Consider the following 20,540-nt stretch of genomic DNA (forward strand, 5'->3'; position numbering starts at 1 on the left):
ATCTGTCCAGTGTTATGCTTGATTTGTACATGTTTCTTTAGTGTGTTTGTCTGAATTCCTCTCGACAGATGGTTTTCATTGTCATGGAAAAGGATGTCTTCCAGTTTTTTATTTACTTCTGAATTCTGGGAGTGAAGAACTCTAGAGCTTTTGTGTTTTATTCCTATCCTCATGAGTTTTTAAAAATTACTTTTATATGTACATGTGTGTGCACCTGAATGAATGTATGTGAGCAGTGACCATGGATGCTGGAAGAGGCCATCAGAGTCTCTGGAACTGAATTTACAAATGGTTGTGACTCTGGTCCTGGGAACTGAACCCAGGTCCTTTGCAAAGACAGCAAGTACTCTTAGCCTTTGAGCCATCTCCCCAGCTCCTTCCTCTATGATGTTTTAGAAGTAGAAGAGCATACTTAGGAAGGTTAATGAATTGTGTGAAATCATCTTTATCAAAAATCACCACTCAGCCTTGTAGGACACAGTCCCATCCCATTTTCCTAGTGGAGTCTTATTCCTGGTGGTCATCTTGGTGGGTTGGCCCACACTAGGCGGGGTCATTTTTATTATATTTTATTATATTTATATTAATTATATTATATTATATTTTATCTTCATTGTCCTACTGCTATCCAGAATTAGATGATTTAGAGAAATACACTCATATGAAGCAAAAGATAGCCAAGAAGTCCTGGACTTAAAACTTACATTTGAAGGAGAGTGATGGGTGGTAGAATGTCAGTCCCCCTTATAGAGAGAAACAGCATCCAAGATGCATTCCTGGTGATCCCTCAAGAGCTTATGAATCAGACAGCATGGGCATGTTGTGTTGAACTCTGTTAGAATCTTGGGGTTGTGACACCTGTCTTTCTATGTGAAGGTTTAATTCTCAGTTGTAGAGCAGGCTGGCATGAACAAATGTATTGGGTTTATATCTGGAGTCCCATTCTTGGTAAACCATCTATGAATGATTTCTTTTCCTTGAGTGAAGCAGCAGCTCCCTCTCCATTCTTAGAGGCAGGAGCCACAGAACTTCCTCTAGCCAACTGTGAAGTGACATGATCAGAGCAAATGGGTAAAGTGGACCCAAGGCTCCAGGGCAGATGTTTGCATCTGTATCCTTATGCAAAGAGAAACTTCCAGAACCACAAATACAAAACCTGGTGAAGGCTGCTCTGGTCCTGTTAGTGTGGAGAGGGACTCCTGAGGGTCTCACATCTCTGGCCATGTAGTGAGACCCTAGGGGACTGTGCTCTTGAACAAACACATATTTCTACTTGACTATCATATCTTCAATTTCTCATCTCTCCCATCTACCCTTGAAATGCCTTCTGGTCCCTGTGCTGTTATTGTTAACATTATTATATTCTGATATTTACCCTGGACTTTGATCTCCCCTTGTCCGTTAGTTTTTGTTCCTAAGACTCAAACTGAATTCCACCTCTTTAGAGCAAACAGATCTACCATGACCTTCTCTCCTCCATTTCGGCTTCCTTTCCATATGGAGACAGAGATCTTTGCACAGCTGTTTTCACCTTCTCACCTCCTGTCTCCCAGAGGAGAGGGATATGGCTAAGGTAAGAGGTTGTCTTCACCTTACCCAGATCCAGGTGACATACATGATATATTTAACTTTGGGAAAACATGAAAAGTTAAAGGATAAGATTAAAATCATGCATAGCTCTCGTCTGCCCACACAGCAGTGGCCATCACTTTGATGGATCTGCATCCTTGTGTTTTGAATGTGATGTATGATAATTGTAAGATCTGCTTGTCTCTGTCATGAGTGTCTTGCTCTTGGTTAAACTACTGGTCCACACCACCGTAGTTGGCTTTTCAAAGTGGCTTCTTGGGATCTAAACTCAGGTCCTCACCCTTGGGGGATAAGAGCCAACTGTGCTATCTCTTTAGCCCTTGGAATATTTTCATTGTTGGAGATTTTCATGCATATGTTATGTTTTAACTGAATCTTCTCCAACTATTCCAACGCCCTCCCCCCTTCTCTATTTCCTCCCAACTTTATGTATTTAAAAAAAATTCCCACTGAGTCTGTGCAGAGCTTGCCAGTATGTGTATGAGTACAGGGCATCCATCCACTGGAGCATAGACGAGTTATCAGGGGATGCCTCGCCAAAGAAAACTGACTGAGTCTAACTTCTTCATGTATTTCCAATTCTCTTATCTAGACTCCCTAAAACCAATAACGATCATTTTCAAAGTTTGCTCTGCTATTTCTAAGACTTAAGCTTGCTGCGTCGTCACCAATGACTTTACAGGAACTCAAGCAGCTTTTACCCCACTTTGACCCCTCACCCCCAATCCCCCTGAGCATGTCTTCCCCTCACCCTGTTCTCACCACACAATACTGCCATCCACAAATCTCTGTTGGTGCCTCATTGTTCATTAACTCTTCCCGTTTGATTACAATGAAGCCGAATAATATTTGCGATGACTAGAGAGACTGTATTCCCTGCAATGGATTTGGATTTCAGTCCTTGGCCCATTTTTCTAGCAGGTTCGGGATTATTGGAAGCGGATGGGTGTTTGGGGGTAGACATTGATTGTTGCAGCTTTTTCTCCTTCCTGGCCTCTCTGATTTTGGTTAGTCTTTGGGTGAGTTAAGCCTCTTTCTCTTTCCCAAGGCTCTCCTAGAACCCTCTCTTCTCAGCCCCTCTCCAGGCCTCTGGGAGCTCCCTTCCAGTCTTTCTCTTGGAACTTCTATCTCTTCTTCCAAGTGTTTGTTTTATTTCTCACGCCAGAATGTCTAGAGGATCAAGACACCCATACCATGTGTTATATGAGACATCATAAAAAGTGCCCAGATCCATGTGGCCTGGACTGTCAGCTGACTTCAGACAAGGGTTAGAGACTGATCCTGAAAAGCAAGTCAGGCCTGCCAGCTGCAAGGCTTCCACAGCTTCCCGAGTTCTGGGTTGGTGGAGTGGTCTCCAAAGCAAACACACACCTTTTTCTTTGCAGAGCAATAAAGTTTCTCACTGCCAAGCAAATGAAATTGCTTCCTGACCATCTGTGCTCCATTCAGCAGCATTTGCTGTATGGGAGGCGTCTCGAGGATGTTGCGGGATTGATTTGCGGTTTCGCAGTAATGTATGTGAAAGACCAATTAATACTCTGAGCGGCTCTTTGCGACGCCTGGGGGGAGAAGTAAAAGAAGCGCTTAGAGCTTTAACCAGCCTGGGCTGCATGCGCTGTGTGGGTTCTAGGAGAGTTCCCAAGATCTGTGGCTCAGGAGAGTTTGTGGCTGGCCTGGGAACATTGATCTTGGATAGAGGAGTCAAGGCCACAGAGCAATGGGGTCATAGGCACTGTATAGGTGAGTTGTGGGTCAACTCTGTGTGCTAGCTGTTTCTACACCCAGAGGTTACAAGAGGTGACAGGGAGGTTGTCCTGAAGCATTTGTGAAGGAGTCCTGATTCACTCAGCTGACTCATCCCACAAATGTGAATATGATGACTATACTTCCGGTACATTGCCAGGTCCTAGATGTCCAGTGCTGGCCTCAGTGAGCCAATAGGGGCCAGGGAGATCAATAAACGACTCTTGTGATGATTTGGTTCAGAGTAGAAGGTGGTCTTAGAGCACATGAGCATATTACCCCAGCCTGGGCTTCATGGAACATCTGCCCCAAGGAAGGACTTATGAGCTGAGCCCTGGAAGGGGGCAGGGATAACTAGATGGAGTGGATCTGAGGAAGAGGGCTCCAGACAGAGGATGGGTCTATAGATGAAAAACGAAGGGCCCAGGGAAGGATCAGGGCCCTGGGTGGCCACTGTCACAATTGCAGAGACCCAGGAGGAGGAAGTAGGGGGCAGCCAAGGATGCAGTGGTCCACAGAGGAGAAGATACAGAGGAAGTGTGGGTATTTAAGAAGAATGGTGATTTATATCCTGGAAAGGCTGCATTTATGGGTCATGTGATCTGTTCGGTGGATTTATTCTGGAGCTTTGGATACAGGTCAGAGATAGGAGACATGAGGAAATGGGTCTCTGGCAGCAGAGATGAGCGTCTTCAAGTGAGAAAAAGGATGAAGATGGAAGCCCCCTCAGGACGAAGAGAATCCCTGATGCCCACACAAGTGGAAGGTGCTGGGTTTCTTGGGTCTCACACACAGGTTCAGAGTCTCAGGAAGAGCTGAGGCATGTAACTTTCAGGCCTTGTATGATTGGCTCAGAGCCAGGGTCTTGTCTCTACTTGTGGCCATGATCTGGCTGATGCTCAATGCCAGCCAGAGGCCAGCAAGCTGGCTCAGCAAATGAAAGTACTTGCCATGCAAGCCTGAGGACCCGAGTTTAGAATGCATTGTGGGCAGAAAAATCTGCACCCAGAGGTTGGCTTCTGATATCCACATGTGCCATGAAATGTTCATGCTTACACACATACACACACACACACACACACACACACAGAGAGAGAGAGAGAGAGAGAGAGAAAGGGAGAGGAACATACAGACACACAAATTTTTACTCATTCATTCTTTTTAATATACTTATTATCTATCTATCTATCTATCTATTATTATTATTATTAATTATTATTATTATTATTATTATTATTATTATTATTATTACCTACCTACCTACCTACCTACCTACCTACCTACCTACCTATGAAATGTTAGCTATTCCACACATCATCAACCGCGAAGACAGCCCAAGCCCAGAGGGTGGTGCTCTGACAGTTTGTCGCAGAACTGCTGTAGGCATAATATGCGGTCGTGCACGTTGCTACCACAGGGTGGCAGCCCTGAGGCATGAGGAGGGGGAGGGAATAGCGCTGAGAGGCCGAAATGTCTGCTGAGCTCTAGAGGATGAAAAGCAACAGGCGCAGGCACAAGGATGCTTGCTGGTGAGGCAGAAGGAACGTGGCACACGGCACACGGCAGAGCCAGGAGGGTGGCAGAAAGGGATACCTGAGTCCGTGCTTCCGGGGAAGCCCTTTCACTGTGTGTAACCCACTTGTCCCCAAATCTCCACAGGCAAGATGTCCTTCGAGCGAGCCAGGCTCAGCATGAGGAGCCGCAGAAACGGCAATTTGGGCAGCACCCGGACCCTGTACTCCAGTGTGTCTCGGAGCATAGACGTGTCCTACAGTGACAGTGTAAGTCCACACTGAGGCCGCTTGATACAGTTAGGGTTGTTTGATGACCCACCTGCCATTTTTAAACAAGATAATCTCTTGTGCCCTGGGTAGTTATTTGTTTTGTGAGCTATTTTTGTAGCATGTAGAAGCATGTTCATTGCTGTATTGTGTTTCAAGCCTTTCTTGTTTAAGATAACTATCATTTTAATAAGTCATTAGGAATTTTAAAACACTATGTTTCTTTAATCTTTTTTTTTCTGGTAAAATATGAGGATTTCCTATTTACACTGTATCATCTTCATCCCCTCTCTGTCCCCTCTTGTTCCCCTCATGTTTCCCCCTCCTATTGAATTCATGACCTCTTCTTCTCTCTGGGTGTGTGTGAAATCTGCTGAGTCTAATCACCGTTGCCCTTATTTTCACGGATCACCCTCTCCTAGCAGTAGTTGGCTACCTGTAGCTCTTTGTCTAGGGGTGGGGCTTTATTAGTTGTTTCTCCATCCATGTTGCCATGTCAATTAGTGTGGACTTTTCAGGTCTTGTGCAGGAAAGCCGTATTGTTGAGAGTTCACGGGAGCAACATCTCTGTCGCGTTCAGAAGACATTATCAAGCAGCAGACATCCTGGTCCTCCAGTTCTTACAATTTTTTCACTCCCTCTTCTGTGCTGTACCTCACGCTCTAGGAGATTGTAGACACTCAATCTGGGGCTGAGCAGCCTGGAGTCATTTCTTCTCTGCATCCTGGTCATTATGTTAGTGTTGACTTCGGTACCCGATTGATGCTTTTCCTCTCATCCTGTGGGCTCAGGACTGAGCTGCGACACTTGTGTCCTCGTCTGAAGTTGGTTGCTCATGCCTGTGGTTGTTTTCTGTGGCCCATCTTCCCTCATCCGGAGCGGGTGCTGGCATTGCTGGCAGGTTATGGCTTCTCATTGGAATCAGCTTAGTTGGACACCAGGAGGCTGTCTCACAAAAAGGAACAGCAAAAAAGCCTAGGCCTTCCTCCAGCTGAGACCTACATTCCATGGCTGGAATTAAGGTCTCAAAACAGAAGGAAGTGTTTCCCCCGGGAGCCGTTCCTGACCTTGCACAGCCCCTAGGACTAAGTGCCTCCTTAGAGTTCATCCTCATGTCTCACCCTAGTGCTGCTCCTTGACAGAGCGGACAAAGGCAATGGGAACCTCTCCAGAGTTTGCAGACCTTGCTCTCCTTCTCCTCCTTCTTTTTGACCCCAAACAACAAAGCACCGCTTGTAGGCTCTCTCCAGAGGACCACTGGCCTCAGGCCCTGTATCCCTGGCAGGGGGATGAAGCTGAGACATCTAGGCTCCACAGGTTTCTTCTTGCCTCCAGAGCACACCTATGCCTCTTAGAAAGTGCATCATCAGAGGGAGATTTTTTAGCAACAAATCATTAAAAAAATCATCATCCTCCCTCACTCCATTACACACCTCACACAGCTATTTAGTTCTGTCCCCCATATTATGAAGACTCCAGATCATCTAAGCAGATAAACATTCTAATGGGGAAAATGGGGCAGCACAGAGTTTCAAATGCTTTTTATGCTGAGAAGCATGGAGACCATGTTTATCCTAAATTTGTTGAGGAATACCCGTAGAAGAAATGTAGCTTCCAGAAGCTCTAACACAGTGACCACCCAGGAGCCACCTCCAGCCTGAGAAGCAGAGTGCTTCAAAGTCCCCATGTGACCCCCTCAGCCTCTCCACCCCCGGAGAGTGTCTCCTCTCCTGCCGCAGGTCATTGGCACTGTCCTGTTGCTTGCTTTGTCTCTGATACAAGTGCAGCTCTGCTCTGCAAGCACCCTTTTGTGGGTTCCTTACTTTTTGCTTGACTACTGTTTTGGGGATTGGTCCATGCTGATGCACATAGCATCTGTGAATTTTTTTGTTCTGCTATGTGGAACTCCACTATGGGTTTCTGTTTACGTAGTCTCAAAGAGAGGGTTACTTGGGTTTCTCGCTTTTGGTGTTGGAAGCAAGACTATCCTCTTGGATGTGTATATGGGATCTATAAGGGGAAAAATGTCTTTTGAGTTGAAGACTAATAGTTGGAAGGTGGAATGTGTCCATCAACTGGTCTGGGCTAAAGCAATGAGACTTTTGAGATCACTCATATTCAAAGGGTGAGAAAGGAAGCCAAGGTCCTCAGTGCCTATTAACCAAGGGTGAGGTCACTCATGTTCAAAGAGTGAGGAAGGTGGCAAGGGTCCCCAGTGCCCGATACCAAAGGACTTGTTGGTGTGGGGGTAGGGGATGGACTCCATCCAGGAGAGGAACCCCACCTTTTATAGTGCATATCTGGTGCTGGCCATGCTATAGGGAACAAGAAGTTAGAGCTGTCTTCAGGGCTAGCCTGTCTGGTGAGGCCTGGCCTGGAAGCAGTCTGAGAACTTCAACTGCCAGCATCCGAGAGCCTGAAATGGATTGGGACTTCCAGGGAAGGGAAGCCTCTAGCAGCCCCATTTCATCTCCGAGGATGGGGCCCCGCCTCCATGAATTGAGAGAGTGCAGGTGGCTCATGGGAAACTGATCTTCTCTCCATGGGTCCTCAGAGACATGGCTTCCTGTGCAGTCGTTCTGAGCAGTACCAGTTTACTCTTTCATCCATTGTGAGTGTGAGATCCTTCACCTGCACCCTCATCTCCTGGGCTGTCAACTGTTGTCTTAAGTTTTGTTGATCTGGTGGCTGCAAAACAGCTGTAAAACCTCTTCTCATGCTTGAGCTTTTCACCTGGTCATGGCTTTCCCGTGGGCTCCTCTTTTTCATCTGCTCTGTCTCTTGATGGTTTCCCATTGGGTCATCTGCTTTGTTTTCACTGATTAACAGTCCTTTTGTATTCTGGTCACACTATTTATGATACATAGCTATTGCAAATTCTCCCATTGTGAGGAATGCAAGTATTTTCAAAATAATGTTTTCAAATGTCTACTCTGCCAACATAAGAGACGTCTTTGGTTTATAAAGGCTTTGGCTGGTTGTTACAACTGGTTCCCAGTTGTGCCTAACCACCTTACCCATATGAACACAAATGAAGGACATTTGGGAAAACACCTCCTTTTAAAAAAGCATGCAGAAGAGGGATGAAAATATGCATGTATAGTTTTTCTAATTCCAAACTATCATCCAACACTTCTGTTTTCTGGTAACTGTGAAGACAGAAAAACATTGCGAGTGTGTGTGTGTGTGTATGTGTGTGTGTGTGTGTAGGTATGTGTGTACTCATGTATGTAAGAGAGAGAGAGACAGATACAATTCATATATAAGACAATTCTATACAACTTTTGGAAACATTTTCATTTAGTTTTACAGTTTAAATTTATGTGTCCTTAAAAATAAACTCCGAGTATACGAAAAGCAAAAAGGATGTCATGACAACCTTTGAAGGAGGGCTAGGACATACATAGTTCTCAGCAGGACTGAGAACAAACAAGAACTGTAACTCCAGTTTTTTGTTTTTGTTTTTTTCTTCTTCTTCTTCTTAACAGGATTTGGTGAATTTTATTCAGGCAAATTTTAAGAAACGGGAATGTGTCTTCTTTACGAGAGACTCCAAGGCCATGTAAGCTACAGCTTTCCTCCACATTTGCTTCTGTGCTGCAGAGTCCAGGACCATTGACTGTTAGTGCATCGGGCAGATGCCCACGAGTTCGTTGCTGGAGGTGGCTGCATCTCAGTAGCCCTTGATAGCGTGTGATTAGGATGGATTTGACATGCTGGTGGTTGTTCCCCGGCTTTGACCTTCCCTGTTGTCTTTTAGCTTTGGCCATACAGCAGCTGGTAAACTCACTGGGAGAGACTGTCACTCCCTTCTGTATTCCCATGAGTCTGGGAGTCCACCCTGTTGCACAGTGCTTTGCAGCAATGCTATACCCATGCTCCTTTGCTATCTGGATGTCCCTTCTTCCCCGCTGTGGTCCTTGTGACTTCCCTTCTAATTGGGTATTTCTCTACTCCAAGTTTGAGGGATCATCTGGCTACAAAAGAGCCCCACAAACCCAACACTTGGGGGTGGGTTAATAATGTTAATGAGCAGGTAAGAAAATGGATGGATTTGGTCCTGTGTGATACAAGACAAGGGACTCAAATGAAGTTGTTGCTTTTTAAACAACATCTCAATATTTGGATTTTACCAGTGAAGATCCAGGAGCCAGATATTGAAGTGAAAACCTGCTAGCTCAGAAAGACAGAAAAAACACCCAGCTTACCTTCCTACTCAGCTCACATCTCAGAAGGAAAAAAGTCTTTCTCCTTCTTTATGGTGTCTTAAATACTTCTCTGTTTACTTAAGTTTACTCCCTGTTTGCTGGTCGCTTGCTCCACCTCTTGACCTATGGTTGATTTTATTTAGCACTTGAATTAAAAGTGTGTGCTAGGGCTGAGCCACACCACAATAAGAAGCAGGTTTTCCTAGTTCACAATCTCAGGGTTCAAAATATGATCAAATATCCTGCAACATGAAGTGGCAAGAAATAGTGACACCCCTGTTTTGTTATTACTTGACAAACTAGATATAGGCCAAATATCACTGCTGAAATCCTGGGGTTGCTACATTTGTGCAAATCCCAGATGACCCTTCACTTCTATCCCTAGCGGATGTCTGTTTTTTGAGTGGTCCCTGGAGGAGGATCCTGGGACTTCTTGCCTGCTGGGCACCTTTGTGACATTGAGTAGCCCAGCAGCTACCTGCTAACACTCTAAAGTGGGAAAGCCACAGAGCTGGTCTGGCTTGTCCTGCTCTCACTGCCTTGTCCGAGTTGAGTTCTATGTAGAAACAGGAAGAACACTGTCTGTAGTCGTAGCTCTTTGTCATAAAACGTTCTGCATTATAAGTGTTGTCAAAATATGGAGGTGACATATGACTACTGATCTTTTGAAATGTGGTGTTACCAATGAACTGAATTACCAACTGTAGTTATTCTTCATTAAACTACAAAACCAATTAGCCAGGCATGTTTTGTGGCCACACTAAAAATAATCTGAGGGATTCGGAGCTTTTGTTCTGGGGATGTGAACCAGGAGCCAGTGCCAACTGTCCTGTCCCTCTCTGCTCTGTGCTATCTTTGCTCCTCCACCACATGTTTATACTCCCAGTTCTTTTCCGGTAAGCCCCGTTTCCTGTTTCTAAAGAACTAAGGCATATTGGTTCTTGGAGAGCTGCTATCCCATAAAGGAGTCAGACAACTTTCTTGGTCAAAAGGTCATTTATGGCCTTTGAAGGAGGGCTAGGACATACATAGTTCTCAGCAAGACTGAGAACAAACAAGAACTGTAACTTAGCAGTTATAGTTATCCTTATCCTTAGCAGGGAAAAAGGATCAAGAGTATGTCTTCAGTTGTAGCGAGGACAAGTGGGGCATCTGCCGCCTTTCCAGGAGCTTGGATGGCTGTGGACTTGTGCCAAAGGAGGATGGGATGGCAGGCAGCAGCCGGCAGAGCAGAGCAGCCTTGTCTCAGGAGTCCCCTGGGTCTTAATAAGAGAGAGGGCTACAGAGAGGGCTCAGTCCCAGCAGACTCTTTCTTCTCAGCTAAGCTGAGTGAAGCTCCCTGGGGGCTGTGCAAATGGAGGCAAGGATTCTGCCAGAGGGGTAGTATGGGATCTGGTCTGTAGCTTGGGTTTTTATAATTTTGGAAAGCTATTTAATATTTTCACAGATATTTTAAATCAGGACAGTTTTCGCACTCTGCAGGAACTAGAGGCTTCCGTTATAAAGAGTTCAACAAGTTGAACTGAAAAGAGAAGACTGGCTAGGAGGAGACAGAATGCCACCTAACAGCAGGCAGTGGTTGGGTCTTGGGGTAATTAGAAGCTGTGACTAGATTTGTGTGGCTCAGGGATTGCTCTCTGCCCTCTTCCATCTCCACTCCTTCCTCTACCTGCTTCCTTCTTCTTCAGTACTGATAGGACTTTGTTGAATGGCCTGGAGGGAGACAAGAACAGATCTTGTCCTCATTCTGATTTTGTTTCCAAATTTCCAAGAAAGGGACACCAGTGTCAATACTGTCCCTGTTGACTGTGGGCAGATGCTCAGGGTTCTGGTGCATAAACAGGGTCACCTTGATACAACTGTGCAGATGCACTGGGGAGCAGTGGACTTCAGGACCTAGGTCAAGTGTGTGCTCCCCAGCAGAGGCCTGTAGGAGGTGGCAGCAGCAACAGTTTCAGAGTAGCTGCTGGTGAGGACTCCTCATGTATGCCTTTGTTCCTCAGGATAGTCTCTCCCTTGAGTGGCTTTGGTGGCTAGCCTGGCCTCCATACTGCTATTACCAGAGAATCCCTGGGCTTCCTGGCAATATAAATGGGCAGGTTTGGTTTGGCCACACGTCATCTACTGCTGGAGTGGCCATGACACTCGCCACCAAGCTTTGAACTTCCTCTGTTGAGCACTTAGGAGGAGTCACAGAAACACATCTTACTCTCGTTACCTCATAAATGAAAATATAAACTTCTGCCAGATAGCAGTCTCGGGGCTCTCCCTACGTTTCGCTATATGTCAGACAAACTCAACCGTGAGAAAGACCTTGAAACACAGTGCTTCCCCTGGTCCATGGCAGCTGTGTGTATGCATCTTTGTATCTTGGAAGGAAAACCAAATGATCTACTTTACACAAATCATTGAGAATGGTTGCAGATATAAGTCATTTGTGAGAAGACCAATCAATGTCATTCCTATTTGCTCATCCACTCACATGGTGTCTGCTCGTTGCCATTATATTTTTGTACAGAGAATATAAAGAATCCATCCAGAAACAATCTTAGTAAGATCTTCTCAATTGCCGTATCTTTATTTGGCTCATGCTGTTGTGAGACTCTTTGCTCCCGAATTACCTTGTACAGTTGACTGACTGTGGAGGGCCCCAGGATTTTGAAGTGAGTGGATCTTTTATGCTACTCCCATTCACTGGAGTTGGTTCACATCTCTGGTCACAGAATTTGTTGTGAGAAAGGAGACACTAGTAACATTGATCTTCCTAGTCTTGGGCGAGAATATAAAATATGGCATGGGACTTTTGGTCAGCCGTGATGATGGCGGATGACATTGTCTGGCTCCATTGTTCCCTTGCTCTGTTCTTCTGGACTGCTGTACTGGTCACACATGGACTGTGTCTGTAGATACTTTTACTGCACCTTTACTTCTTTTTGGTTGTTAGTTCTTCGGTGTTCCTTAACTTGCATGCAGGCACCACCCTGAACTGAAGGTCTCCTTGGCAGAGCATGCCGTGTACACCAGACCAACTTGATGCTTTGTGTCATTTACAGACCTCACAGAAAGCCTGGAAGGCAAGGGACTGTGCCAGGGCCAAAGGAATCATTTGGTTGACTCCTCTGTGCGGTTTGCCAGTTTTGTACTTAGCCACTCCCAGGAGATGCCGAGCAACTGGAGGACAGGAAATCATGTCTGTCCCAGCCTGGCATGTTGCAGATTTATTTTATCATAGCAGTGTTTTCAGAAATGTGTTGAGCAGCTGCAGAGTATTATGGAAGGAACAGAGGAAAGGCTTTACCACTTTAGGGTGCATCTTTTTAATCCTCTTTCTGCTTCCTCTGTCATGCATTCGTGTCACATCTTGGACAGCTAACATTGAATTCGCTGAACTTTCAGTGGGAGGAGCTAGCACTCACTACTGCAGTTTTCCTGATCTAGTCCAAACTATTATTAACCCAAAGTTCCTCAAGCAGCTAAGATATCTGAAGAACTTTGGGCCGTGCAAGGGGACAGTGCCTCCCCCAGTGAGGCCAGCTCCTGGGAAGAAAAGCTTATCTGCCTCCAGAAAGAGCATCACTTACTGGGTATCTGGGAAGGCTGGCACTAAAGCACCAATGCCTGCATGTTCCTGGGCTCCTGTGAGTTAGCTCGAACCTGTGTGAGGAGCTGTGTAAATGGTGCCCATGAGGGCAGGTCCCTGTTCTCCACCTCTCAGCTCCCAGCACAGGGCAAGCTCATTGGCACACAGATAATTAGCAATGGGAACAAAATACCAAACTAGTTTCTAGACAGCCAACCACGATGAGTGAAATAGTCTGGGACTAAGAGGAGATGGTGGGATTTCGTCTTGTGTTGACTGAAGTTAATAGTGCATAGTTTATCCTAAGATGTGGTGAGCCATTTAAGCAGATGGAAATCTGTTGCTTCCTACGAACGTGGTCTGTTCAGGGAGAGTGTATGCCAGTGTGGCTATGCCCAGAGCCAGCACATTGAAGGCACCCAGATCAACCAAAATGAGAAGTGGAACTACAAGAAACACACCAAGGAGTTGCCCACAGATGCCTTTGGTGACATCCAGTTTGAGACTCTGGGCAAGAAAGGCAAGGTAAGCAACTGTCTCCTTTAATGTATGTGCTAAGGACTTGGGCTGCCTAAGGTACCTTGGGTTGAGGTGGGGAGATAGGTAATAACTCCCAACAATCATCATCAGAAGAAGGCAAGTTGTGAAAGTCAAAAGACAGTGACTAGATTGTCTCAGTCAGAAAACTCAGTAGTTAAGGATGGGGTCATGACTGGAGCTACAGTCTACACATGCCGTGACCTCCCATGGCATCTGCCGAGCCTAACCATTGGAGGATGGCAGAGCACTTTCGTGAGTGTTTCTGAGGATATACTGTAGCTTCAACTCGGGTGAACTTTCTCCACATCCGTGAGTGTTATAAGGGTCTTTCCATTGGAAGCTGGTCTTCCCCAAGTGCTTCCATGCTCTCTGTTTCAGTGACAGACCAGTCCACAGGCTAGGTGTTCAGACCTTCACCCCATGTATCCCCAAGCTCTGTCTTGGCAGTTCCTGAGCACATCCAACTCCACCGACTGTCTGGGGCTCTGTCCCAGGATCAGTCAGTGAGTCTCCCCTGCCTATCTCATCCTTGGCCTATCCTGGTGTGCCAGGATGGTGGTTTGAGGACCCCTTAATTATCTCTTGCCTACATTGCTTTCAGTACCTTAAAGATTCTCCATCTGGCTTGGCGAACCATTCAGGGTCATCCTTTCCTCCCCTCATCTCTCCCTTCCACTTTTCTATGAGGCTCTGGCAGCAGCCCTGTCTAGGACAGCCAATTCTGTGCCCAGGAGCAGGGAGCCACCAAGCACCCCAGGAGCAGAGCACACAATCCTGGTACTTTTATCCTGTCCCACAGTATATCCGTTTATCCTGCGACACGGACTCCGAAACCCTCTATGAACTGCTGACCCAGCATTGGCACCTCAAAACACCCAACCTGGTCATTTCAGTGACTGGTGGCGCCAAAAACTTCGCCTTGAAGCCACGCATGCGCAAGATCTTCAGCCGGCTGATTTACATTGCACAGTCTAAAGGTAAGCAGCCATGTGCTCTATTTTGGGTACAGGGGACAAAGTTTCCACATGTCTTTTCCCACTGAATCCAAATGCTCCCAGAGCTATGTGTGTCTATGTGGGTTAGGCCCTTGTGAATGCAGGTACCTGTAGATGTCGGAAAAGGGTGTTGCTTCCTTCTGGACCTGGAGATACAGGCAGTTGTGAATTGCTGTGTTGCTTCCTTCTGGACCTGGAGATACAGGCAGTTGTGAATTGCTGTGTTGCTTCCTTCTGGACCTGGAGATACAGGCAGTTGTGAATTGCTGTGTGGGTACTGGGTATTGGACCCAAATCCTCAGCAAGACCAGTACGACCTCACAATGGCTGAGCCATCTCTTCAGCACTGAGAAATGTAGTTGTTGTTTTATTATAAATACGATTCTCAGATGGGTGGAAAGACAAAATGCTCTGGCTGACAGGTTCACAGAGTAACTCTCACTCAGGGTTTAATCAAGTGTTGCCTTGATTAAAAAAAAAAAATCTCCCAGTATGCCTACTTAATTATTCACATACGTAAACATTTACCCAGAAGATCCTAGTAAATCATCGAGTATGTTTTAATTAGATTTATCTTTAATCTTGGAGGTCGTTGACATGGTTTTGGAAGCAGAGGCTGCAGGATGGGTTGTGAACACTGTGTAGGTGTGTCACCAGATGATGGTGGATTTGACTTCAGATATTTGGCTTAGAGTATTCTCTCCTTCTACTTTATTTTAAAAGCTTTCAAGCCACATAGAAATGTTTCCAGAGTAACACGATGAACATATGTACACACTTCTAGATTTACTGATAACCAGCACTTCTTATATTTGTCTTCTGTTGTTTTATGGAAATTCAAGTACTAGAGTTCGGGACAAAACAATCTGAGAGTAGACTACAGACATCATGAGTCTTAGCCCCCCAAGTTCACTGGCGTGCACCTCCCCAAAAGGAGGGATGTCCTCTTACGTATACTTAGATATATTTCAGTACAATTTTCCAACCTAGCATGGCTCACACTATCATCTAATAGTCTACTGTGCCTCTTTAATAATGAGCCTTCTAAGCAAGAACATTATTTTCCATTTGGATTGCAAATTTCCTCAACTTTTTATATCTTTCTGGTTTTCTTACATTGGCATTAGTGCTCAGCCTTTGCCTGTCATCACACTTCAATGAGCACAGATCAATAGCTTTTCAGATTGTATCTCAACAGGTTTGACTGACGTTTTTCTCATAAGTGAGCTCAGATTATCTCAATTTAACATTCTTAGGGCTTCTTTTGCAAAGATGCATTGAGTGACAGAACTGAGGAAACACACTTTATCTTAGATACGAATTTTCCAGTGTATGTGCAGGTTTGTTGTAGGCCCTGGGAATATCTTAGAAGAAAATGCTCAAAGTCCCCAGCATTGGGGCCAACAAGATGGCTCAGAATATACAGGCACTTACGGCTCATCTGCACGTAGCTTAGCAACATAGATTCTATTAGTTTAGCCAGAGCAAAGAAAGCAACACAAGTCCTTGTCATTGGTCATGTCCAGGTAGCTTCTTTTAAGAAGAAATACCAAGAACTGGCTCAAGGAATGGGGTAAGAATCTTCTAAGGGCCACAACGCACCTAAGCATTGTCAGGTCTTTGCTATGAGAGGTATTCAATGATCTAGTTCTTCATTGTCAACGACAGCAGTAGAATTAGGCAATGGACAAAGACATCAAGTTTCTAACTGCTAGAGGGGAGGGCTGCCCCGGGACTCAGAAGATTTCCACTGCTAGAGCTGAGAAAGAGAAAATAGTGACTTCTCTCAGGACGGAGACGGCCCTAAGGATGGAGTGTTCTCTGAGTGTGAACTTGGAGTGTGAAGATGGAGATTCTCATATAGGTGGGGCCTACCCTAAGGATGGATACTTTCCTCAAAGTGGGGATTGTCCTAAGGATGGAGACTGCCTTAAAGGTAGGGACTGTCCTAAAGATGGAGAGTGTCTTTAAGGTGGAGACTGCACTAAGGATGAAGACTGCCTTTAGAGTGGGCACTGGCCAGGCCACAAGTCACATTATAGTCACTTCCAATACACTAAATTCTGTTCCTGTTGTTTTGGTGCTGGGCATTGAACGCATGCTCTGGCATGTGCTAGTTGAACACTATCTCTGAGCCACAGCCCAAACCTATAGGTATTCTGTTTCCTCTGTTTTGCTTTAAAACTCTGTGAAATGATTGGCATTGAGAAGATCATCAAACATAAACTTTGAGTGTGCAAAGTTATGTAAAATATGCAAAGTAAAATTTCTGGGACTAGGAAGGTCTGCTCTGTTCTGACCAGCATGAGGGCTGGAGGGAGAAAACACTGCTGTCTGTGGATATGCTGAGCCTAGCTCTTGTGCAGGCTCGTGCCAGGCATTCAGTGTTCAGGAAAGCACTCTTCTGGTTGATCTATAGATCTAGAATGTGGCCCAGAACCTATCCTCTTTGTTCAGCACCTCTCAGGAGCCCTTGCTGACATGAGATTTTCTTCCTGTTTGCCTGATGGTCCAGTCCCACAGTCTGGCTCCCAGTACAGCATCCTGGAGCTCATGGTGGGAAGGTTTCCTCAGGAGTCTGGAAACACAAGACAAGCCTTATTCAGTATCAGCTGAAGTTCTGTCCCTCCTTCCCACCCACAGGTGCTTGGATTCTTACTGGAGGCACTCATTACGGTCTGATGAAGTACATAGGTGAGGTGGTGAGAGATAACACCATCAGCAGGAATTCAGAAGAGAACATCGTGGCCATTGGCATAGCAGCATGGGGCATGGTCTCCAACAGGGACACCCTCATCAGGAACTGCAATGATGAGGTATGAGTGGGGCAGGGAGGTCTGCAAGGTCTTGTGGGAGAAAGACCAGGGCGAAGGCTATGGCAGTGGTTCTCAGCCTTCCTACAGCTGTGACCCTTTAATAGAGTTCCTCATGCTGGGGTGACCATAAAACTATGTTGCTACTTAATAACAGCAATGTTGTTACTGTTAGGAATTGTAATGTAAATACCTGACACGCACGATATATGATATGTGACCCCTGGGACAGTGTCATTTGACCCCCAAAGGGGTTGTGACACACGGGGTTGAGAAGTACTGGGCTATGGCCTGAGTGCTGGGGCTCCGTGATGGAGCCCGACCATGGGAAAGCCTGACCTATGAGAATAGCTTTTTACCTTGGCAATTTAAGAACAAGGGGGTGAGGGCTACTTAAGGGACTCCAAAGCATGAGCAGCAATGGAGGTATTTTGTAGTTAAAATCTGTCCCCAGACAGCTCATGTTAGGTTTGGGCCCTTGTTTTTAAAACCGTGATCCAAATCCATCTCAAAAGAGTTCACCTGTGGGCACAGTCCCTCACTGCTGTGCCACATTCTTGGGAATTCAAATCCATTGTTCTCCCTCCTTAACTCAACGTGAAGAAGGCTGTGAGATCCACACCGCCACATGTTTCTTGAGAACTGATTTAGAGAGTAGCAGCCCCCCCCCCCCCGCAGATCATGCACAGAACATACTGAGGACATAGGATGTCTACTGTCCTGCGTGTCAAACGTGACGTTTTGGAAGCAGCAAGAAACTCCCCAAGTCCTACTCAGAAGATTTGGGCTCTATGTTCAGGAATCGAAACTTAATGCACGTCTTCTTCCACGTGGCTCACTAGACATTTAGATGGAAGACGTTAACAGGGCTGTGATTTAAAAATCGTCTCACGTTCTTTGTCTCTGTGTCCATTTTTGAGACTTATAAGGGACCTAGGAGTCAAATCTGTATTCATCCCACAAACTATTTACAAATGTGTCAGGAGTATAATTCCCAACAATTAATTAATAACTTCATCCCTAGAAAAGTTAATATTATGGCAAATATGTTCACTAAAACATTTCTGTAATATCCACAAAGTTGACATGAATTTAATTATTCAGCAATACTTGTGACTAGGCATTTATTATTAGATATTATAATCTAGTAATATTTACCACTAAAGAGGGAAGTCCAGACAGATTGCCATACAACTATGAAGAATAACCATGATGGTAGGAAAATGCTACTTCTGAAGATGTTTTGTCAGCATGGAAATGCTTATAATTATAAGTGTGAAATTATGAAACACACACATGCCTACAAAACAACTGAATGCCCATTAAATATTGATGACAACCTCTCATGGCTCTTAGAATTAAGTGCAATTTACATTTTCATCTTACGTTCAACAGTCTTCATTCCTACAGAAAACATAGTTTTCAGAGGTTTAAATTACACTGCTAGTTTTTATTCCTTTTTTTTTTTTTGTTTCTGAAGGCAATCTTTAGTGACAATGTCGTTTTGCAGCAAACTCTTATGATATTGTGGCTGGCTTTCTGGTATGTCTTGTATTTCCCTGGGTGACAGTGTTTGGTTTTCTGTATGAAACAAACTGTTCATAATAATCTTGTTGGCCACATCTTCTGAAATGGCCTCGCTGGGCTCCTTGTATCACTCACTGCTGTTGGATGGGTAGAACAGAATGGAGGTTCTGCCAAAGTGAAACAAGGCCACTGTCTGAAACACTTAGGCTATATTGCACTTTAGATTAGATTCTGATAATTTTGTTTTCCATCATCTGTTGTTTTTTTAAACTCTTTAATCAGTACTCTATTTTTTGAGTCATGAGAGCATTCTACATGTATGGCAAAGACAGCATTTTTAAGTTTTCAGTTTGTCACTGTATATTATTATATTTAAACTCTGGTGTTTTTTTTGTCAGGGACAGCCACAAGGGGAGGCATATAACCAACACACATTCCCTAGCTGCAGCAGGGTCATAATAATGCCACCCCTGCATCTCAAAGATAAGTCTTCCTGTGCCTTCCAGGGATATTTTTCAGCCCAATACATCATGGATGACTTCAAGAGAGACCCTCTGTACATCCTGGACAACAATCACACCCACCTCCTGCTTGTGGACAACGGATGTCACGGACACCCCACAGTGGAAGCCAAGCTCAGGAATCAGCTGGAAAAGTACATCTCTGAGCGTACCAGTCAAGGTCAGCAGCGGGGACCCAAAGGCCAGCCATGAACTGTTGGCGGTGCCAACTGGTGCCCTCAATTCAGTGTCTTCACTGCTGAAGAGGAGCCAATGTTTCTCTTTTTTTCTTCAGTATCCTCTGAAGAAACCCTGTCTTTATCAGGGTCACTGACTTGTGTCCTTTGCGATGCTGAGGGCAATGACAGATAACTTCTTACACTCTGGATTATCAGTGTAAGGCTTTTCTTCTATTGGCATTTGGAACAAATGAATCCCTTCATAGGAAAAAAAAATGTAGTTAAGAAGCAATGCAGTTAGGTAGGGGTGAGTAGGGAGCCAACCTACTAGTGTCACAGCTGGAAGGCTATTTGATGTTTTAAGTTTGGCTTTGTCTCTGGACTGTCAGGACAGAATCACCTAAAAATGTAGATTTTTGTAGAAACTGAATGCAAGACATTTTCTGATAGGCCACAGGGGTCTTCCCTTCCTGTGGACAGTGGAGTGCTGAGGCTGTCCTGCTCTGGAGAGGGGTTGTACTGTGACAAGGCTGGCTCACAGGACTTCCTCAATTGTTTTCCCTTCAACTAAGATGTAGCTCAGGAAGCTATTTATAAATGCACCAAGCTCCATTGAGAGAATGCCTCATTATGCAAATTTGTCACCCACTTAAGAAAACATAGGATTATACAAATGAGGGAGAGAATAAGAGCAAATTTCAACCCAGTCTAATCAAATCCACAAATGTTAATGAGGCACCCACTTTAGCATTTTGAAAAGCAGTGACAAATGGCAATACTACCGGTATCACGCTGTTGATGGTCTGGCTCACAGTGATTCCTTCCCGTGATATAGCAGTTCAAGAGCAAGGTCAAATCCAAGCAGTTATTACCCATACCGTGAGCTCACAGAGCAGCGGCTCCTCTCACCTCCTGCCGCACCCAATTCTCAAGATGGAGTCCAAAACACACTTTGTTCTTTGTTTTACAGATTCCAACTATGGTGGTAAGATCCCCATCGTGTGTTTTGCTCAAGGAGGTGGAAGAGAGACTTTGAAAGTGAGTTCTGGCTTGGTTTTCAGAAAGGCTGGTCTACAGGCTAACT

The 20,540-nt window shown here is 45.1% G+C and overlaps 1 protein-coding gene across 1 annotated transcript; it reads left to right on the plus strand.

The window, feature by feature from the left end:
- Positions 1-4,993: 4,993 nt before the first annotated feature.
- LOC132647951 (transient receptor potential cation channel subfamily M member 8-like) lies at positions 4,994-19,490 on the plus strand. Its single transcript, XM_060367843.1, has 6 exons — positions 4,994-5,114; positions 8,603-8,676; positions 13,271-13,427; positions 14,242-14,419; positions 17,081-17,253; positions 19,284-19,490. The coding sequence occupies exons 1-6, from the start codon at positions 4,998-5,000 to the stop codon at positions 19,488-19,490; spliced, it is 906 nt and encodes a 301-aa protein (XP_060223826.1). The 5' UTR covers positions 4,994-4,997.
- The last annotated feature ends 1,050 nt before the right edge of the window (positions 19,491-20,540 follow it).

This window comes from Meriones unguiculatus, chromosome 15 (assembly GCF_030254825.1).
Source record: "Meriones unguiculatus strain TT.TT164.6M chromosome 15, Bangor_MerUng_6.1, whole genome shotgun sequence".
In the NCBI taxonomy this organism is placed as follows: Eukaryota; Metazoa; Chordata; class Mammalia; order Rodentia; family Muridae; genus Meriones; species Meriones unguiculatus.